Below are 22558 nucleotides of genomic sequence, written 5' to 3' on the forward strand. Positions count from 1 at the left end.
TAGATTGGATTACGTTTAATCTTTCATATGTATATATATAATTTATATGTATTATATAATTTATAAAGTGGGAATTAATTTTATGAATGGGGAATTTTTTTCTTCAGAGATTTTTATATGAAAAACAGATATATGAACTTAGCTCATGAGACTATGAAGTTACATATAAAATTGGAGTCATTCTTACCAAAATTTTCCCATAGTCTTCCTCTCTATTCACCTCTTTGAGAATAAGGAAGTCCCTTTAAATGGAGTGTGTTATATAAATGTGTGTGCTGGGCAGCGTGCAGTGACTGAATGAGGAGGGGTAGATTGGGGCATGTTGGTAGCCAAAGGTTGTTCTTGGGTTTTGTTTCCAACACAGTTCATTCTAAACTGATCTCATTTCTTAGTGAAAAAACATGCTTAGCTCATGAGACCTCAAGAACATCTATAATAATTCAAATTACCCATAATAATAACAAGCATACAGGTTATTGTTTCATGGTTTTTACAGAATGTTTCCATACATATCATTTATCTCCAAATCAACTGTTATGAAGTAAACAAAAGATACTCTGAGGTCCAAATCATCCACCTTCCAGTCCCATATACTCAGAATGTCAGTCATTAACTGTGTGCCACTTTCTCACCTCTATGGTCAGGGAAGGGGTGGGTATACAGCCAGCCAAAATAAGTTGTTTGCATCTCATACATGGTATTAGAAACAAATAAACCTCAAAATGATGCTTGCCTCCAAATGAATGTTGAGCCTAGTGATGGCAGGGAAGCAAGGACCCACAAATACAAAGCAGACTGGTCCAGTTACAAAGTCAACGTGTGAATTAAAGCGTCAACTCTCTTTATGATTGACAAGAAGGGGCCTCCAGTCAGAACTGCTCCATTGGATCAATCTTGACATGAACCATCTCAGCATGCAATATTTCTTACCACAGAACATTTTTTTTTTCTCAGCAGCATTTAGGAGTTCTCTCTCAGGGTCTACCTCCTTTAATAAGGCATGGTTTGTGCTCAAGAAAACTAAGTCTTCACGTAACAGAGAATCTTTTTGGCATTTGAATGTTTTTTGTTTTTTTTTTTTTTTTTTTTTTTTTGGCAATCTTCTCTTCCTCATTCCAAAGTCTCATTCCTGCCAAATTCAGTTCCAGAACTAAAGTAATCACTGACAGGAATAGTAAATGATCCTTCATGAGCAGCTCCGAAGAAGAGTTCAGCAAACAGTCCTGAGATGGAATCAAACCACAGCCAAGGCGAAAGCTAAAGAAAGCATCACTTGGCTCTGGGAAGGGGCACTTTCCTCACTGAGACCTTTGCTCTGGGGTAGTTGGGACAAACTGTGGACTCTGTTGTGAGTAAAAGACACTGGGTTAACTGTAAGTGTATGGTTGACCAAGTCAGAAGTCTAAAAGAGCCAAATCAGGAGGGCGGTTGAAACAAAGTCAAAAGGTAGGCAGGCCATTTGAGGTAGTAGATGACTGGCTATAGCAGCATCCTGTTGTCCTAGAAATTGAAAGAAATCTTCAGGATGCCTCTACTCCAAGCTTCATTTGGCAATGTAGAAAGTTAGTGTTATAGAGGAAAAGACGATAGTTCATGGTCTCTCAGAATTTTAGAAGCAGAGCCGAGGCTGGCATCTGGGTTCTGTGACTTGGAGTCAGGTATCGTTTTCTCATTCCTAACACTTCTGGACTCTGAACTTCTCTGTCTAACAGATAGCAAGGGTAACAAGGTCCCACAGTGTGAACTTCCATCAGTTCTGTCCACTGTAAACAATGAAGCCATACTCAGAAGTTCCAAGTTGTTGCTGTGGGCTTTGCCACAAACTCATAGAAAAGATGCCAGCATCTCTTAATAGACACCCATAATGCCACCAGCCCTACCTAAGACTCTTTACGTGTTCTATTCTAGCTGACATGAAAGGGAATTTCTCAGATGGGTTAGATCTGGTCCTGGTACTGGGGAAAATCATCTTTGACTTCCCTCCAGGGTTCATTCAGAGACCATTGTCCACTGACAGATCTCGATTCTGTGTCTCCAGTGGCAAATGAATGAAGACTGTCCTAAACGGAACATTGACACTGAACACAGAAAAAAAGAAAACAGAGCTCAGTGTGCCTACACCTAAATACGAGGAAGAAAGTGTACAAGTGCCCAGCACAAAGGAAGGCAAAGAAAGGACAGTGGAGAGTTTGAACACAGCTATGATAGATGTGACCAGGCAAGAGATGTGGCCTAGACAGGTACATATTTTGACAGTATCTGTGAGAAGACACCTCAAAGAAGGTTTATTTAGAAACTGAAAAGCAAACACAGTGAATGCTTATGAGACAGACTGGAAACAGCAAGGGGACTAGGCCATGGACTTCAGCGACCATCAAACAAGAGGGCAGATTCCAGGAAGAGAACACGTTGAGAAGTGAAAAACGAACAAGGAAGCCCTTCTCTCCCCTGACTCCCTCACACACCACCTGCTGCAATCCTGGCGGAAAAGTCCAGGGCGCGTTGCTGCATGCTGATGGAAAGGCTTGGAGAACAGAGTGCCAGGAACAGCCACATACACATGGGTAGCAGCTTAGGACTGGCCTCTTTTCGAGCCACAGCTGTCTTCTAGGTCACTGTCCCAGGGGCCTAAGTATCACTGGACTGAGCAGCCACCAAAGGAGAAGTTGCTGTCAGGTGGCACCGACTCTCCCACTGGCCACCACCTTCCACTGCATCCCTGGAGGGGGAGAAGATTACAAAGGCTCAAGCACTGGAATGTGTCAAGGGACTGTGAATAAACTCACCAAGCAGGTGCCCTTCACGGGCCATGCACATGGCTTCTAACTTAGCCTCTAAGCTGAGAATCCCCAGTAGCAAAACAGCCCATAATTATTTCTGAACAGCTTTGCCTGTTTAGAAGGAGTTCATTAATGTTTGACCCAAATTTTACCCTCCCCAAATTTCTTCCCAGAGGGATTATTCTACATTCCAGGCCCACCCAAACTCCCTAATCTCCCCTGATGGGATATCTCAAGTTTTTTCTTCCCCAAGCCAATAGATTATTGTATGTTACATCTTCCATATCATACCACGTAATGAGCACTGTCCTATGAAAAATAAATATTGTGATGATCTCTCTCAAAGTAAGGTACTTGAAAAGAGCCCAGCTCTTCATACACAGCAAACGTGACATAGGCTGTGCCCTTTACTTAAGTGGAGACATTCAATCAGTCTCTTTCCTGGCAATGCTAACGTGTTGTTGATTGATAATGAATTTGTTATCAACATAAAAACTCATATGTTTCCTGTTCTTATCCCTTTAATTTCTTTCTCTTCCCTTATTGCTCTAGCTAGGGCTTCAAGTGCTGTGTTGAAAAGAGGTGGGGACAGCAAAAGCCCTCTCTTGTTCCTGTCTTCAATGAGTTTTTTGCCCATTAGGCTCACATTGGCTATGTGTTTGTCATATACATATTTTATTATGTTGAGGTATATTTTCTCCAGTCTAACACTCTCTAGGACTTTTATCATGGAGACATGTTAGATTTTTGTCAAAGTTCTTTTCTGTGTCTAAGGAGATGATTGAGTGATTTTTGTCTTTAAGTCCATGTATAGGATTGCATTTATTTAATTTATGTATAGTGAATCATAGCTGCATCTTTAGGATGAATCCACCTTGATTATGGTGAAAATCTTTTTGATATATGCCAGCATTTGGTTTGCAAATATTTTTATTGAGAGTTTTTGCATCCATGTTTATCAGGAATATTGGTTTATATATTTTGAAATTATAGCAGTAACTGAAAACATTTGGAAATATTTTCTTTGTTTCTATTTTACTTTTAATTTGAGAGCTATTAGTTGTAGTTCTTTACTGAAAGTCTGGCAGAATTCTGCCTTGAATATGTCAGGATCCGCTCTTTTTAAGGTGAAAGTTTACATTACTGATTGTTAATCTCCTTATTTGTTATGATACTGTTTAAATTGTTGCGGATTTCTTGATTTAACTTCTGTAGTGGGTAAATATAGACATTTATCCATTTCTTTTATGATTTCTAACTTAATGGAATGCAAGCTTCCAAAATATTACCTTATAATGTCCTAAATTTCTTTGGCATCTACTGTAATGTCTATCTCTATTCCTGCTAATTTGGGTCATGTCATCTCTTCTTTCTTTTGGTTAATTGTCAATTTGGCTTATCTTTTCAGAGAACCAGGTCTTAGATTTGTTAGTTCCTCATATTGGTCTGTTTGCTTCTATTATATTAATTTCTGTCCTGTTTTTAATTTTTCTTCCCATTTAGGGTATTTGGGTTTGGTCTATTCTTATTTTTCCAGATTTTTGCATTGCATTAGTTCTCTTTCTGCCTTTATAATGAGGGCATTCGGAGCTTGTATGGCCCTTTTAGGGCTGCTTTTCATGTGTCTCATGTGTTTTGTTGTACTTTGATTTCACTTTTATTTGTTCCCAAGAATTTTTAAATTTCCATCTCATTTTTTTCTTTGTCCCCTTCATCATTCAGTGGTATGTTATTTAATCTCCACAAGTTTATGCAATTTCTAGAGATTTTTTTCTTTGAATTTTAGCTTTATTGCATTGTGGTCATATAGGTTACATAGTGTTACTTCAATTTTTCTATATTTGTTGAGATTTGTTTTGTGTTTCAATTAATTTGTACTTTTCTCTGTTAATTTTTGTCCATTTCCTCTAGAAAAAATGGCTTATAGAAATAACTCATCATTACTGTGTTGTGGTTAATTTTTGCCTTGACAGTAGAATGCTTTTTATGAAATTGAGTGTGTCAGAGTTTGCTGTATATATGTGTAATATTTTAATGTCTTCTTGGTTTATATAGTTTGTCTCTTCTGATTAATTTTGTATTATTAGATTGTAATACATTATTGTGAATTTGAGGCAAAACAGAAAATTTGTCTCAGTCAAACTTCATATTATGGGCTTATTAACCATTTTGCCACTTGAGTGCATGCTATACAAATTTTAGTGTTTCAAACGATTTTGGATATCTACCTACTAAGCCATGTTTCAGATGTTTTCTAAGAGCATAGATGACCTGTAGTGGTCACTACCTAGATATTTCAGTTCTGCCTTTTTGGTTTTCAGTCAAGGGAAAAACACGCAGCAGGGCAGAACGAAATATACTAGCTCACCATGCTACAAACACATAAGGCTCAACGTGCTTAAGCATGGGCTCATCCTATATGGCTTTGCCTGATGAAGCAACTCTTCTGTCCCATGAGAAGATGATCTCATCTTTCATGAGTTACTTTTAGTCATTTGTATAATGAAGTTGATAAAATTTCAGTAAAGCCTATTTTTAAGGCGCAACTTTGCAATTTCTAGGGTTTGGCTTTAGTTTTTCTTGAAGAACTGGGGTACTGTCTAAGCTTCCCTATTTCACCTGGGCTGCAGAAGAGCCATTTGGAGCTAGCCTTCGGTCGATGAGAGTTTGTATACTTTGCTCAGAGACAGTTCAGGCTTTTCAGTAACTCCAGACAGCAACTTGTCCCAAAATGTTTGCTTCTTTTCCGTGAGAGTTTACTCTTATTGTAGCAGAATATGCAATATTTCTTCCCTAAATAGCGAGATAAAAGTGTTTCTGGGATTTCCACTTTCTCTGAACATACTTTGGATTCAGATTTGTTCTTGGTTTTATGTTCTTTCTTCTAAAATTTTCAAATGCCATTAATTCTCTAGATAACTCAACATGTACCCTCACATCATCACACTATCAGATATCTTCATTTATCTCATATGTTGAAGTAGCTATGAAGAGTTAGAGAAAGGTTTGAATAGAACGGAGAAGAGAAAGAAGGAAGGACTGCTAATATGCCATTGCTTAAGTCTTCATAATGGCCAAGCCTCTAACTCCATGGAAGATGTGACAGTCCCCCCTCAGTAAAGGCAGTTCAGGACTTTAGAATAAAAGGGTGATGTGGTGACGTCATTGGCCTGGAATAGCCTCAGCATATATTATTATATCAGTACAATTAACAGTTAATACTTTAGTGTGATTGGCCTGAAAGTTTTGATTCAAGATAAAAGTTTATGAGAGATTCTACTACACTAGAAGAGACCGACCTTCGGTGAAAAAGGCAACATTGAATGTGCATGGCTTTACCATCCCAGGAGCCCCTGCCAGCTCACTGTTCTACCCCAGCAGGCGCAGCAGGAGAGTGCAATAAGAAGAACAATAAACAGAAGACAGGGAGTTCTAGCATGGTGTTAGTCTACAGGAGTGTGTACCCAACTGCACAGTTCTATTCCTGCACCTCATCCCCTCCCCCCATTTGTTAAGTGAGTGGGAGGAGAATAATCCATAAGATCCTTTGTCGTTCTGACATTCTGATTCCGTGAGTAGCAGGGATGGTGGGTGACAGACACAGGCCTTTTGATTGGGTGGCAGTTGTGTGTGGGACTGTTCTGCAAAGCTGTGGGTAATTGCTTCAAATTTGGCTTTTAATATCCTATTGTTAGTATCTGAGACTTTATATTCCACGTAGAAAGAAGAGGTTTTGCTGGGAACACAGAGAGGGCAATTTCTGCATTTGTGTCAAAGAATGGAAAAGCCCTGTTTCTGAGCTGTGAAATAACACTCTAAAGCTGTTAAGTAGAACAGTGTGGGGCAGGGTTCAAAATGTAGTGAGACCATAAATGACTCTCTTCGACCACAGATTTGACTGGAAAAAATACTGACCGAGCTATGCAAAATCCTTGACACAAAACATCATTAAAAATGACATTTTCTCCAACAATCTAGCAGGCATGTTTAAAAATGCAAGGTTTTGCTTTATAACTTTTGTGAAATACTTTTAAATTGATGGCACATTTCTCCTCATTCAATCTCCAGCACAAATCTATGAGGACGGAATGAAGAGAATACCATTCTCTTTGATAGGAAGAGGGAAATGTAATGTAGATACGGATTGATTATTGATTGATTGATGGTGTGGCGGTTGGATGAGACATTCCCTAAAGGCTCACGTGTTTGAATGCTTGCTCTCCAGCTGGTGGCTGTTTGTGGAGGATGATGAGGTGCACAGATGTTGAGGAAGTACATCACTGGACATAGCTTTGAGATTTCAAAAGACTCAACGCCATGTCAAGTTACCTCTCTATACTTCCCCTCTGTGGATCAGGATGTGAGCTGTCAGCCGCTGCTCCAGTGCCAGGCCTGCCTCCTGTTACCATGTTCCCTGCCTTGGTGGTGAGGGAGCCTTATCCCAGTAGAGGACGGTTTGAATAAAATGGTTCCAACAAACTAATATGTTTGAATAACAGTTTTCCAGTTGGTGGCTGTTCAGAGAGGATTAGAAGGTGTGTTCTTGATGGAGAAGTTTGCCACTGGGGGTGGACTTTGAAGTTACAAAAGACACCGGTTTTTTTTAGACCTACATTTAGGGATCAGACAGGAAGATCTGGGGAGGGCGCAGAAGAGAGCTGGTGGAAGGCTAAGGACTGTGCACATCTGCCACCTCAGAAATCAGAAGCAATGGAGCCCACAGGCACCTGCTTGGGCAACGTGAGATGACCCCCCCTCCCCACCAAATAGACACAACACAAGCTAAAGCTAGATATATAAATAAGGGACAGCTAATTAGTGAGTCCTTAAATGGTCTAGAGGGTTCCAGACCAACCAGGCTGCTGCAGTTCTGTGTCCTAATGGGTTTTTCTTTTTTCTTTTTGAGTTTTTGAGACAGTGTTTTTGCCTGTGTAGTCCTGGCTGTCCTGGAACTCACTCTGTAAATCAGGCTGGAAAAGACACGGTTCTTAATTAGCTCTTTCAGCTGCTTTTGGATGAAGAAGTGAACTTTCTTTCAGCTGTTGTTCCAGCACCATGCCTGCTTGCCTGCTGCCTGCTTCCTGCCATGATGGTGAAGGAATCTTTCTGTCTCTTCCTGGATCCAGAAACCCTTCCTTTTATAGCTTGTCTTGGTCATGGTGTTTCTTTACATGAACATAAAATTAACTAAAGCGGTCGTTAACAGTGGCTCCCATGCCATAAATTGAGACTTCTTCCCAGTTCTGCCTCTCAAGCTCCTCCCCAAGATAGAGTTCTCTCTATTGGGAAACACGGGGTCATTTTGGGGAGGAAACAGTTTTGCAGTGAAGTTTGAAATCAACAGTTAATCAACAGACTTATAGTATGCATGCCTTGTAAAAGAGGAGAAGAAGGAGAGTAAAGGAGAAACGCAACGCCAGTTTAGCAATCTTTCCCAGAGGCCTCCAGACTATCTGTATGATGATTGTACATCATGTACCTGCCATAAAGAGAGTCCAAGCTTTCACACAAGTCCTCCCTTAGTAGAGGGCAGGGTTTAGGTGAGAAGAGAAGAACTCTGCACTTAAAAAAATTCTTTGCAGCTGATGTCTATGCACACAGGAGTATGAGGGTCTTTGGACAAGTGAGTACCAACCTTTTCCATTAATACCCGAGAGGAAACACAAGAGTGTCACAGTGACTGAGCTGAAGGTATGAGGTGACCAGCAGTGCTGTCAAGCTGAGCAGAATGGGAGCAATGACGTGAGATACAACATATCCCTCTAGAACAAGATGAAAGAGGGCATTTCATCATTCCTTGACAAGAATGACGGAAAGGTTTGGTGACCAAATCATGCAAAGGGGAAAGCAAAACATTGTAAGGAAATGTACAAAAGCAATAATAATGAAAACCCACCTAATTTCCCATTGTCTCCCTCTATGTGACCCTCCCCCACAAAGGGTCCCTTTCTATTTTCCTGGCTTCTTTGTATATGCCAGCTATATGATCAAATCTAAAAATTCGGAGCTTGGATTTACAAATAAGAAAGAACATGGAGCACCTGAATTTCAGGGTCTGGGTTACCTCACTCGGTAACCCAGTTTCATCCATTTACATTCAAATTTCGTCATTTCATTTCTCTTTACAGCTGAACAGAATTTCATTGTGCATATTGTGCCACATTTAGGTTGTTTCCATTTCCTATCTATTGCGAATAGAGAGCCAATGGACATGGCGCAGCAAGTATCTACAGGATGACATTGGTTCCTTTGGGCGTACAGCAAGGAGTGGTATTTCCAGGTGATACGGGAGATCCACAAGAAGCTTTTTGAGAATTCTCCATAATGATTTCCATAGTGGCTGTGCCAGTGTGTGAACCCACAAAGCAGTAAACAAGGGCTCTCTCCTTTCTCTGTAGGCTCATCAGCATTTGTTGTAAATTGATGTTTTAAAAAGTTTGGTCTTACTAAAGGGGTAATAGGAACAATGGGGAACTTCAGCTGGAGAGTTTGGGGTAAGCAAAGTATTAGGAGAGTGGGAAGAAGCAGAAATAAATAGCATTAAATATTTTTGAAAAAAGTATAGAGAAACATTCTTTTATAAACTTACATATATAGTATGTGTGTGTGTGCACATGTGTGTGCATGCACACGTGTGTGTTTGCTTGAGTGAATGGGATGATAATGCTCCTCTCAAGAGTCACACACCATCTCACAAAAACATGCCTAGTGCCAGGCATGGGAACATGGTGTCTGGTTGGGACAGAGCGATACACCTGCAGGGCAGATGCCTTCCAATCTTAGACCAGAGCTCTCTCTACTGCAGCTACAGTAGATTTTGGGTTGCTTTTAGAAAGGACTCTAGAGATCTGTTTGTATGGCTCTGAATACCTACCCCTGTGGTCTCTGAACAAAATATATTCCAAGGGGCTCTGTAGTACTCCACCAAGCATAGACCTATATCAGAGCTCTGACATGACAAGCATGAGACCATGTCAAGCATGGTTGGTTTTGACTTCAGTCTATGTCTTTCCCTTCTCAATGTGAAAAGGTAGCTGAAGAAAATCCAGTTGTCTCGCAAGATTTTTTTTTTCCATTGTCCACCAAGATTTATAGATAGCAAAGGAATTAGAAATCTGAGTCTTTGGGCAGGTCAGATATGCCTGTTCGTGTTGGTTTTGTTTTGTTTTGCTGAACCATTTCAAATAGAAAATCTAAATGTATCAAGAAGAGCATACCCTTTAAAGAGATTTGTAGTAAAAAGATCCCTTATTTGCTGTCTTTATTATTGTATTAGATAAATTGTGGATGCCTCACAGAATCATCAAGGAGCTATATCACACTGACCTTCTTCTTCTTTCTTTTTTTTTTTTTTGGCAAAGGAATGTGGCCTACTAACTAGGCCCAGATAGAACTGGAGAGCCTCATCAAGCCAGCATCTCGAAGTGTTTTCTGTCAACCAAGGGACTCCCTAAACCCCTATACAGTGTTCATGAGAAGCAATACAGGTGGGTGAAGATGTAAAAGGAGCACAAAGAACACTTAGGATCCTGGGATAAGCTGAGCTTCCATGAGAAAAGAGAAGAATAGGGAAGAGAGACCACAGGAAAAAGCAATTGATTATTGCTCAGAGATCAGGGACTGGGATCAGGGAAGTATAGAGAGCTAACTGTAGTATAAAGGGGCGCTTGTTGGTTCCCAGATGCTCAGTCCCAAAATAGTTTTCTTTATTCATTAACCAATAAAAGCAACACATAGACAAAAGGTCCTCCCACACCAGCTAATATTGGAACGGTCCCTAGAGGAGAGATGAATGTTATGCCAGGGAAGAAATTGAGACAACATTCAAGGTAACCCGAGGGGTCCAGTGGCAGGAACATTCATTGCTTATCTAGAGAAAGCCCATCCATCTTGACCATCACCACATGAAGAACATGACTGCAGAGGGGGAAATGAGCAAGAAAACGAGACTGGGTCAGGTCCAGGTGGATATACTCTTCACCATCAGCTCACTGCCAGTCATGTTACACTGTTTAAGCTTATTCTAGCACAACCCAATCCAATTGGCATTTGCAGCTTAAATCTCACTTGTCTGAGTGACCATTCCATCCTCACAGATGATAGTATGTGAAACGGAGCTCTTTTCAGGCTATTATACAGTGGTCCAAAAGAAAAACTAGAAACAGAAAACACATGGTTTACTGTGTTATCAAGGGAAAATATCCTAAAATCACTTAAACATGTGACGAGCTAGTTCAAGCATTTTGGAAAGTTGTGGAAACACTAGACTGACTACAGGGGCTGCCCATGATAGTATGAATAATTTGTGTGCAGTTCTGTGTCGTAGGAAGAAAGTGGGGGGTCTGAGACCCTCTCACGCAATCTCCCATACTTCCTCCGAAACTCTGACCAATGACCAGGTGACGTTCCAATGACTTAACCCTCGACTGACGTTGCTAAGTGGTGATCCAATTGACTCCTCCTGTTTCGTGGGAGCCCTCTAAGCAAGGCCAACCATCCCACTCGGTGCTGAAACATATATTCCTAAGACCCCAAACCACAGAGAACAAACCAGCTGCTCGCTTTCCCCAGAGCAGTCCTTTAAATATACTTTTAAAAACTTGTGATCTGAATCATTTGCTCTGCACACAGCATCCTGTTCATCCCACCGTTCTTCATGCACAAAGAAAAATCATGGTAGCTGCCCTCTTTTGAGCACACCCAGTTTGCCAGTTTCCTACATATGAGGAAGCTTCTACCGATTCAATGGACCAGAGACCTACACCATTCTACTGTGGGTTAAACACCCATTTACACAAGAATATAGTTTTTCAGTGGGTTTCATGGTGTGCTTTGGAGGCAATTCCTTCCTGAACAGCTGCGCTGACTAAATCGAGAGGGCTGCGTCCGTGCCAAGTACATGCTGTAAGGGAACAAGTGCATAGAGCCTCCCTGGTAGAAAGCTTATCTGCAAGGTGGCTGCCAACACCTAACCATGGAAATTTAGGCGTCTTCCCAGCACAAATATCAGCTGCCTTCTGCAGGGCTTCTTTTTCTTTGTCTTGAGACTGCATGCATTGAGAAATGTCAATAAATACAGGTGTTACCTCTAGAGACTATTCAAGAAATCTCCAATTGTCTCCTGGCAAGGACAAGCAGTTTCTCTGTTGTGAATTCCAGATGACTAGTTTAATAAAGAACTTTCCATTGCAGGACATGTAGCACTTTTAGGGCCGTGCAGTTCTTTCTGTAGGGGGCTTCCTTGAGTACTGTGAGAAGTTTAGCATCATTGCTAGCCTCTGCTCATGAACAGTCAGTAGCAACCCCAGCTCTAACAACAAACATATTGTCAATCCCCTAGTAGGTAGAATTATAGCACCGAGACGTGAAGGTTTAAATGCATATTATCTCAGTATCTAGAAAACTGGATCTAGGCCTGATCTTAGGGTATCATCTAATTCCAGCTCCTCATTTTACTGGTATGAAGTAAGGATAACTGATGGGTGACCCATAAAGGATAAAAAGGCCTCTTGACATCTCTAGTACACAAATGGTTTTTCACCCTACTGCATGTGAGACCACTTAAACTCTTTGGCTTTTTGGCCCCCACAGGTCAGTTGGGCTAGTTTCTTGCCCATGTGGCTCCCATTCTCAGGTAGTGCTTAAAAGTTCCCAGGTATCTCTCATATGCACTCAGAATTCAAAGCCATGGCACCATACCACACGGTGCCCATTTTTGACCTTGAATACTTCACGTGGATACATCAAGATGCCCAAGATGATGATAGCCATGAGTTTGCCCTGCACACAAGTACCATGGTGATGCGGTTGTTTTTGAGTCATTTATGTTCCTGTAAGCAAGCAACCCCAGTAAAACTCATTGGTTCACCATGTGGACCTTTGGTGGGATCTGTTCTTTGGTTGCCATGGATTTGCTATCTAGGGTGGGTAGATGTGCATATTGTCTTTCTCTAGGAAAAGTTGTCATACAACAGCTATGTGAGATTCTGTCTCAAATGGGGTACATTTTTAGGATATTAATTATTAATTATTCTATATAAAGTTGACAATGGATAAATGAATAAAAATCAGAACAAAAATTAATGAAATAGAAACAAATAAAAACAATACAAAGGATCTAGGAGCTGCCACTTTGAGAAGAAACACAAGATGGAAGACTCTTGGCTCTGTTAAGGAAAAGAAAAAGATGACCCAAATAAATAGGATCAGGATGATAAGAAAACATTACAAGATATTGTAAGGGACTACTTTAAAAATTATGCTCTATTACTTTAAAAATCTAAAGGAAAAGGGCAAATTTCTAGATTCATATAAACCACCAAAGTTCAGCGTGGGGAAAAAGAGCAATATTGATGGAATGGCCATACCAGATTTCCGGTTATACTGTGGAGCAAAGGTAATGAAACAGCATGGTGCTACACAGAAACAGACACGGAGCAATGGACAAAATAGAAAATACAAATATAAGCGCCCTTAATTACAACCCAAAAATATCCACTGCAGAAAAGACAGAGTTTTCACCAAACAGCCAAGAAAACTGGATGGCCACATGTAGAAGGATAAAATTAGACCCACATCTATTGCCTTTCCTGTAAGTCATCTCCATATGGATCAAAGACCTCAGGGTGGAGCCTGAAACCCTGAAATCGCTAAGAGAAATCCTAGGCAGCACCTTGCACAATGCAGATGCAGGAAGGGACTTTCTGACTTGGGCTCTACTCCGGGAGGAAGGCCAACAACTGACAAGTGAGACCCCATGAAATACTTCTGGACAGCAAAGGAAGCAAGGAAGCAAGCAGTCATGTGAAGAGAACCCCACAGGGAAGGATAACGCATTTGCTTGTCTGTATCTGATAGAGGATTAGTATCTAGAATATGGAAAGAACACAAAGAGCCAAAGACACAAATTGCCAACTAAACATGGCTATGAAGCTGAATTGTGAGTTTTCCGAAGAAAAAAATAAAAATGGCTAAAATGTTTAGAAGGGAAAAATGAGGAAATTACTATAATTTCAAAAACAACAAAAAAAGAATAATCTTAAAAGTCTTCAACATCCTTAGGAATCATGGAAATGCAAATTAAAATCACTCCGATATTTTTATCTTCAATCAGAATGGTTAAGGTAAAAAAACAATGGAGGACAAATTCTGGTGACAAAGTTGAGGAGGAAAAACCTTCATGCACAGTTGATGGCTTTGCAAGCTGGTTCAGAAGCTGTAGAAATCAGTGTGAAGACATCTCAAACACAGAGAAATAGATCGGCCAAATGATGTAACGGTACCAGGCCTTGGCATACGCACAAAGGATGGGGCGTCCTACCCTACAGATACTTGGAAGCCATGTTCATTTTTGCTCTACTCATAAGAGTCAGGGGGTAGAAACAACCTACACACCAATCAACTGATGAATGGATAACTAGAATGTGATATGTATGCATAATGGGAATATTCCTCAGCTGGAAAAATTGAAAGCACACAATTTTCAGGTAAATGGTAGAGACTAGAAAATGTTATGCTGAGTGAGATCACCTAGATCCAGAAAGACAAGCACCACATATTCTCTATCATTCGTGGTTCCTTGTTCTGAATCTCTCTCTGGATGTGAGAATATAGCCTGGAGAAGTAAAGAAATAAAGAAAGTAGAAAGGGACCATGGGTGGGGGCATAGAGAGATCTTTAGAGAGGGGGTAGTAGGACACAGCAGCTCTAAATGGGGAAATGAGAAAATTCAGGACAGACTTGAAAGGGCAGGAAAGAGGAAAAGTAATACAAAGGACGCAGGTGGGGGAGAAATAAAGAATCCCAAAGATGGTTGAAAATGTCAAAGGGACACATTTTATTTTGGTGGTTTGAATGATAATGTCTCCCAAAGGCTTAAGTGTCTGAATACTTGGGTCTTAATTTCTGGAATTGTTTGGGAAGAATTAGGAGGTGTGGCCTTGTTGGAGGAGGTTTATCACTGGACTAGACTTTCAAAATTGCTTACAGTTTCTCCAACTTCTTAGGAACTGAGAATTGGGTAATTGTTCTAGATTTGAGTATCTGAACTTGGGGATCTAAGAGATCTAAGCCAGATGGGACAGAAGATTTTGAGGTTTGACAGGATATTGTAAGGGAATACTTTAAAATCCCTTTCCCAATGTGTTCTCTCTATGCCTTCACTATGAAATCATGGATTCTACCCCCTGAAATCATAAGCTAAATTCATAGTTTTCTTTTATAAGTTGCCTTGGTCATGGTGCTTTATTACAGCAATAAAAAATAATTAATGCATCGCTGTTTATTTAAGTATATATCTCAAGATATTTACACATGTGTGCATGCACACACACACATATATATTATACACACATAATTTTAGGTCCCTTGGGGTGATAATGCTACCCCTGAGAGCCATAGACTAGCTAACAAAGTACCTCAGCACCAGATATAAAAATTTCCTCTCAAGTTGTTGATCAAGAGCGTCCAAAAAGACTTGCAAATCTAGCCATTACCATTGCTCTTGGTTGCCTTCCAGAGCTTGAAGGTAAGATACGGTAGAGGAAGACACCACACACTTCAGGCAAAGGGTGTGAAGGCATACAGCTGGAGCTGATCTAGAAGACTCCTCCCTGACAGCTACTCTCACAGTATCTGAAGGTGTTATGGAAGCTGCCATGAGAGAAAAGGAATGAGCAGCCTCACCGAGGTGTAAAGCCTATGAACCACAATAGCTATCATGGTAAGATATTCTCAGGGGCACAATCCTGACACTTAATATCTTAAAGTTAAACAACAGCCATGTAGCTGGACTTATGGCCTGCTAGGCAGAAAGGAATTCATGCCTACTACTGTAAACCTAGCCGACACTCATGACTGGTGTGGTCATGTACGCTAGAGAAGATTTGCTGCCATTTTCTGAAACCAGCAAAATTCCCAACTGCATTCTAAATGCCCATCTTTATATTCATAGATAACTGTAGCTCCCATTTCTCCTCAAAGAAGCCACTTTTTGCAGCAGCTGAAGACCATCACTGGAAGCCATAACTGGTCAAAATGAAAACGAGCAGCAGAGGAATGGCCAATTCCAGTTGATACATCTACAACTCCTACTCCAAAGGTTTGGAAAATATCACAGAATGGGGCACAGAAAGATAGTAAGAGTCAGGGGACCAGAATATCCGCTGTGAGATTGTGTCTTGGGTATAGGACAGGGAAGCTGTACCCATGAAATCTGAAGTGCGTAATGACAATACTAGTTCATGTTTCAACATATAGGGTAGAAATTTCACAAGACTCTGCCCCACAATAAAGAGCTATAGGTAATTTGTGGCTGCTAAGAGAGGGAAAATCAGTCTTCTCCAGAGACAAACCCCTGATAGGTTAGCCAACTCAAGTGGTCAAACCTAAACTACATATAAGCAGTACTAAATAGACTAGCAGGTAGTATTCATGTGCATTTGTGTGATTTAACAACAATAATTAAAAAGAAGAGGTCACAAATTTGAGAGAGAGTTATGAGGGAGACATGAAGAGTTTGAAAGCGGGAAGGAAAGAAAGAAAATTATGGAAATTTCCATTGGAAATTCATGTACTCATACATGAAATTCTCAAAAATATAAACTTTATGATAATAATTAATTTTTTTCTATATAAAGGCACACAATGAGCAACAACAATAAACTACCAGATAACAAAGGTAGATGGAAGGAAAAGGCCATGTTTCAGTACCTTTAGTAGCATTTTTCCCTGCCCTCTGAACAAGTAACCCAATATATTCCTTTTGTATTGAGCTATAAATTACACCAACCCTGAAGAAGATTAAAGGAGATGAGCAAGGGCATCCACATCCATCCTCAATTTAACACAGATCAAATTTGCTTTGGGTAAATTCAATGAGTAAATGTTGACTTCAGTTCTAACCTCCAAAGGTAAGACCATAAAAATGTCATTTAAATGTCAAACAACCTTCCAACATTAGTAAAAATCTCTCAGGATCCCAAAGAAACCAAATCTAAATTATTTGCTCATATGGTGGAGTAGTAAAATCTTCTAATTCACATTGTGAAATTTTATTTTTCAAAAAAAAGGAATGCCAGGAATTCTGTAGAGTTGAAGTCAAATGATGGTAAGTAGATAAATGGTGAAAAAAAATAATGATTTTTTAGTAGTCACTTGTATGTATGTGTGTGTGTGTGTGTGTGTGTGTGAAAAAATTTTTCTAACACACAATCCATCTACACCATGGAATAATCTATTTATTCAGTAAACATACAGAGAAATGTCTAAATCCTGGGGAAACCTTAGGAAATTAAAGAGACAATTATCTTTCCTCCAGTATTGACTAGTCTAGTGGGGGAAGGACAATCAACTAGCAGAAAACACAATGCATGTTCTGATAATTGGTTGTAAGGGAAACAAAAAGAAGCAAAAATCTCTAAGGAATCATTTTTTTCTACTTTGTGTAGGGGGAAGATGGAGTCCTTATACTCTTTGCCCCTATATTTTTACTTTTTTTCTGGCCTCACGTTTTCCTCTTCTGATACCCTACAAACCCCATACTTAAAAACATAAAAGATTGGTATGCATTATACACAACTGCTTTATTGAAGATTGAGCTCTGGCTGGTATCATGAGTTGTTAAGGCTGAGAGAAAGGTATATTGTGTCTCCTTCAAGAGAAAATATTTGACTGTCTCTAAAATACGTTAAATTACATTATCTAATAGAGCTTTACTACTCATACATTTTTGCATTGTTCAATGCAGAAGTTACTCATGTGGCTGAACTGGAGCCATTATCACTAGCAAAGTAGATTTTTGTTTTCTTTCATTTTATGTTTACTAAAATGTTAATAGTCACACGTGACACATATTTACACCAATACAATATTTTAGAGGTAGCTAGACAATGGAAACCTGTCTATCAGGAGTGTTGGAGCCAGGATGGAGGAAGTAAAGAATCAAGATAGATAGCAATTCTATGGAAAAGATTCCCCACCTTTCTAGGAACTGAGAACTAAGTAAGTATCCTAGGTTTGAGTACCTGAAGTTGGAATCCAAGAAAGATATCTAAGCTTGATGGGACACGTGACTCATCTCTAAATCTAAACTGTAGATAGTTCTGCTATTATGTCTAACTCTGTCTATCCCACGTAGACGTGCATTATATTAGCAAAATATAATTGCTGAGGAAACTCAGATCAAATCAATGTGACTTGTCTACCACCTGTCACCTAATTATTGTAGTCACAAAGCAAAGGTATGTGGTCATATCATGTCTCTCAAAAGTAGAGGTGCTGGCTTGAATCATGACTACACGAAAGCAAATTTTCAAAAATAGTTTTCTAGTACATTTTTGTTAGTTAAAGTACAATTAATATTTACCCTTACACAGACTTTATCAGATTGCAAGAACTGAAATGTATATCCCAACTGGAAGCCCTGAAATACAAGCAATGCCATCAAGCACTGAGCATCCTAATCAATACAAATTACTTAGAAATGGTGGATCTTACAGTTCATGAGGCAGAAAATTAGTCTTGGTAAAAATATCGTATTATTGATCTGGTTTTGATTTGCTGAGTAGGGCCCAAGAATCTGATTTATTAAGTAATTAGATGATTCTAATGCAAGTGAACTGATGATCCTACTTTAATTGGGTCTTCTTTTTAAAATATGTAACTCTGATCTCCAATACAGAAGTTCTTCCTGAGTCACAGAAAGCACCTTTGAGTTATGAGAAGCTGAGTCCATAGTAGAGATAGGGAAGGCCCAAGGGATGTGGCTGGAAGCAGGGAAACACGGAACTGAGGATTCTGTTTGTCTCATTTCAACTTAAGATTTTGAAAAAATGTCTATATGGAGTTATCCAGCAAGCACACTTTATCTTCTTGTCTATATCTCAGAGGGAGCTATGGCTAAAAATAAAAGAATATAGTAGGTGGCATTTATTTGACAATAAAAGTCTTGGGTGGGGCAATCACATGTGTATGGAGGAAAACTTCCTGAGAACTGGTGAGGCCAGGGAGAAAAGGATGAGTGCGTGGAGAAACAAATGACAAATTGGGAAGTAAACTGGGGAATTAGAGTGCTTAGGAAAATGAATGGGGAAGTATTTGAAAAAGGAAGCTGAAATGATGATAAGAGGTCAAGTAATAATATTGTTTTCAAAACTTGAGACTTCTATTATTTTGTTAACTAAGGTCAAAAACCAAGCAGAATAAGGGAAGCTGCATTTGAAAAATATAGAATGAAGGATTAGTATCCAAAACATGACTAATGCCCAGACATCAATAAAGAGAACACATATACTTGAATGGCAGGACAAGGAGAAATCAGTCTTGAATTGACCAGGATACAGTCCCTGCTGGCTAGCTTTAACAGTGATAGAAGGGACTGAGAAGGTTGCCAGGAGAGAAATGAATGTTTAGCCATCAGGGAATGGGGCTACTTGACAAGGATTAGGAGGTGTGGAGGAAGTCTGTCACTGGAGGTGGGCTTTGGAGTTTCAGAAACCTGAGCCAGGCTTAGTGGCTTTCTCTCTTCCTGCTGCCTGTGAATTCATATACAGAACTTTTAGCCACCTCTCCTGGACCATGTCTGCTTGCATGTCACCATATTTCCTGCCATGCTGATAATGGACTAAACCTCTGAACTTTAAGTTAGCCCCAATTAAATGTTTTCTTTTCATAAGAGTTGCCATGGTCATGGTGTCTCTTCACAGTAATAGAACACAGACTAAGACGTGGTATACATATGTAAAATTTTCAAAGATTAAATAAAAGTAATATAAAAAGAAAAGCACATAGAATTTGTCATAGAAAGGACCAGACTTAGAGGGGTATATGGTTCACATAAATATAAATAAAAGTAATTAAGAACCAAAGAACTTTACATCCTACAATAAAGATACCTTTTCAACCATGTTCATTGCTACTCTATTCAAAATAGCCAGAAATTAGAAATAGCCTAGATGTCCATCAATGGAAGAATGGATAAAGGAAATGTGGTACATTTGCATAATGGAATATTACTCAGCTGTTAAAAATGAAATTATGCATTTCATAAGTAAATAGATGGAGCTAGAAAAAAATTAACCCTAGTAAGGTAACCCAGACCCTGACAGAGAAATATGGCATGTATTCTCTTATATGTGGATGTTAGCTTTTAAGTCTTTGGTAAGCAGGATATAATCCACATATCCACAGAGGTTAGGTATAGAGTAAGGGAGGAGAGAAATGGGTCTCACAAGGAATAGGAAATAGAATAGATCACTATGAATGGAAGAGGTGGGGAGGGACAGAAGGATCTAATGAGGGGGGAGAAGAGTGCGTAAGGGAGAGACAAATAAAACTAAGGACCACTAGAGGGATTAAATGGAAACCCAATTCAGTGGAAACTTCTTAAAATATACACATATATGAAAGAAATAAAAATGGAATAACCAAATATCAGAGGAGACAAAGTCCTAACTAGACATCTCTTATCGCCAAAACCTACAGTTCCATGAGTGGGTTACATCTAATTAAATTGTTGACCGGAGACTCCATGGACACCCTCAAAACCCTAGGTTATTGCCAAAGCTATTGGTTACTCTCTACAAAGTGATGCCAAAGAAAACACCTACGTAACTTAATGAATGTGGAGAAGTTGAGCTGGTGCTTGCCTAGAGCCTTCACTCCTCCTGAACAGTATTGCTGGTACTAGAAGGCTCTCTGCACATTATCTGGGGAGAAAGGTAAACAACCCAACTACAAACCTTTCCATCTACATTGGTGACTTGCCTACAAGATAAACTGGTGTGACGAAGACACAAACTTGTGGGACTAACCAAGCAATATCTGATTGGATTTAAGGCCCACTCCATGAGGTGGAACTCACACCTGACACTTCTCAGATGGTCAAGAACCCGAGACTAGATAGACCAGAGTCCTGGGAAAAACCAAACACTATTGTTCTGCTGAAGGAACATGGCAGTAAAATATCTCTCCATAACATTCTGCTATGCTCCTAGATCAGGGTCTTGCTCCACCATCATCAGAGAAGCTTCTTCCTGGGGCATACGGGAACAAACACAGACCAACAATGGAATAAAGTACAGAGAGTAGGAGACCTTGGAATGTTCATTCCTAGTGGGACATCTCCATCAAATCCCTCACCTCGGAGTTCAGGGAACCCTGCAGAAGCAGAGGTGGAAAGACTCTAAGAGTCAGTGGGGATCGAAGACACTGAGGAAACAAGGTCTTCCGTGCACAACAGGATTGACACACATGTGAACTCACAGAGGCTGTGGTAACATGCACAGGTCCTACACATGTCTAAGCCAGGTGGAGTCCCATGCTGAGAGGGGGAGCAGACCCAAGACCCCATCCCTAACCCAGAAACTATCTCCAATTTATAACTGCTCACAAATGAAAACTTAGCATTTCCTGATGGAGTCTTCACTGGGCAGAAAAACAACTCTTAGGGACAGATTCCATGCCGAGCACAACACAAAGGGAACTCAACACCATTTTTGGAGACTCCTCATCTCTTGGGGTTTTGTCTAGGTATGATTTTGATTTTCTTTCTTTTTTTTCCCCCTTTAGGTCTTTTTTATATATATGATGGTTTCCATGTTGTGTTTTTATGAGATATCTGTATGTGTTCCTTATGCTTTTATCTTTGGGTCTTTTCCTCCCAGCTGTTTGTTTCATTTTATTTCAGTTTGTTTGTTTTTATTTTATCTTATTTATTGTTATTATTATTATTTTTAAGATACCTTTTTGTAGCCTTGAGAGATAGTGAGAGTGAGAAAGTGAATGTGTGTGTGTGTGTGTGTAAGAGAGAGAGAGAGAGAGAGAGGATTTGTCTGGTGGGGAGTAGGGACGATCTGGGAGGAGTTAGGAGAAGGGAAATCATAGTCAGAATATATTGTATTAAAAACAATCTCTTTTCAATTTTACCAAAGGGAAAGTGGTGTTAAGTGATGTCATCATTATAGGAGGATCAGCCCTAAAGACAGCACTCAGTTTAACAAACAGCAGCCCTCTCGAAGAGGCACTAGACTGTTGCTCTTTTCTGAAATGCTTCTTTGGAAAAGCACCATTAGCCAAATTCGGTCAGATCATAGCCATAGATTTTCCTGGGTGAGGGTGACCTGGCTGTCCTTGCATTCAAATATATTCTGTTTTAACATGGTTGCTATTTGTGGACATCAGGATTTTCAATTTCCCTTTTATTAACAAATATGTGATTAGATTATTTCAAACAAGAGCCATGTAATGATCCATCAAGAAAATTCAAGCCCTTCTGAGTACTGCAAGAGCTAGAGGATGGCTGTTTTCCTGCTAATGGCAGCTATCCTCTAATCTCTGGGTTAGGATACTCCTTAAGAGTGTTTACTCCATGCTCAGCCGCAAACAGGACATCTATACCATACCTCCTCTCCAGTGGTTCAGGCTCCATTGTGGAGAAGGGCCAGAAAGGCTGTATGAGAGAGCATCCTCTGGACACAGTAAGATTGCTGCTCTCATAAACTCACAAGGTTGTGGTTGCTTGCACAAGATCAATATAGTCAGTGTTCAGCTTCTAGATGGAAAGGGTTCACTAGTGCCCACCTCTTGCAGAGGAGCCATCAACAGTCGATGGATTCCGAGAGAAATGGAATGTCAATTTTCTTTAAGGGCGTGGTTCCCAGTAGGTGGAACACACTCCAGTAGATGGTCCTGCACACATGAGTATATGAGCAGCACAAATTGTATCAGCGAATTGTTAAGGCAAATAAAGAGGACCCAGACTGGAAGGGCATGAGGGTTAA

General features: G+C 39.9%; 1 protein-coding gene across 3 annotated transcripts in view; it reads right to left on the reverse strand.

Annotated features, from left to right (window-relative positions):
* Positions 1–22558, reverse strand: part of Htr4 (5-hydroxytryptamine receptor 4) — a 161584-nt gene that overhangs the window by 28247 nt on the left and 110779 nt on the right. For 2 of the 3 annotated variants that reach the window (XM_057788818.1, XM_057788819.1), the window contains exon 7: positions 1181–2719. The exons of the other annotated variant lie outside the window; for it this stretch is intronic. In XM_057788818.1, coding sequence (XP_057644801.1) covers positions 2629–2719 — 91 coding nt within the window. In that variant the 3' untranslated portion in view covers positions 1181–2628. Of the gene's footprint in view, positions 1–1180; positions 2720–22558 lie in introns of those variants that run through there. 3 annotated transcript variants of the gene reach the window in all.

Source organism: Chionomys nivalis, chromosome 14 (assembly GCF_950005125.1).
Source record: "Chionomys nivalis chromosome 14, mChiNiv1.1, whole genome shotgun sequence".
NCBI lineage: Eukaryota > Metazoa > Chordata > Mammalia > Rodentia > Cricetidae > Chionomys > Chionomys nivalis.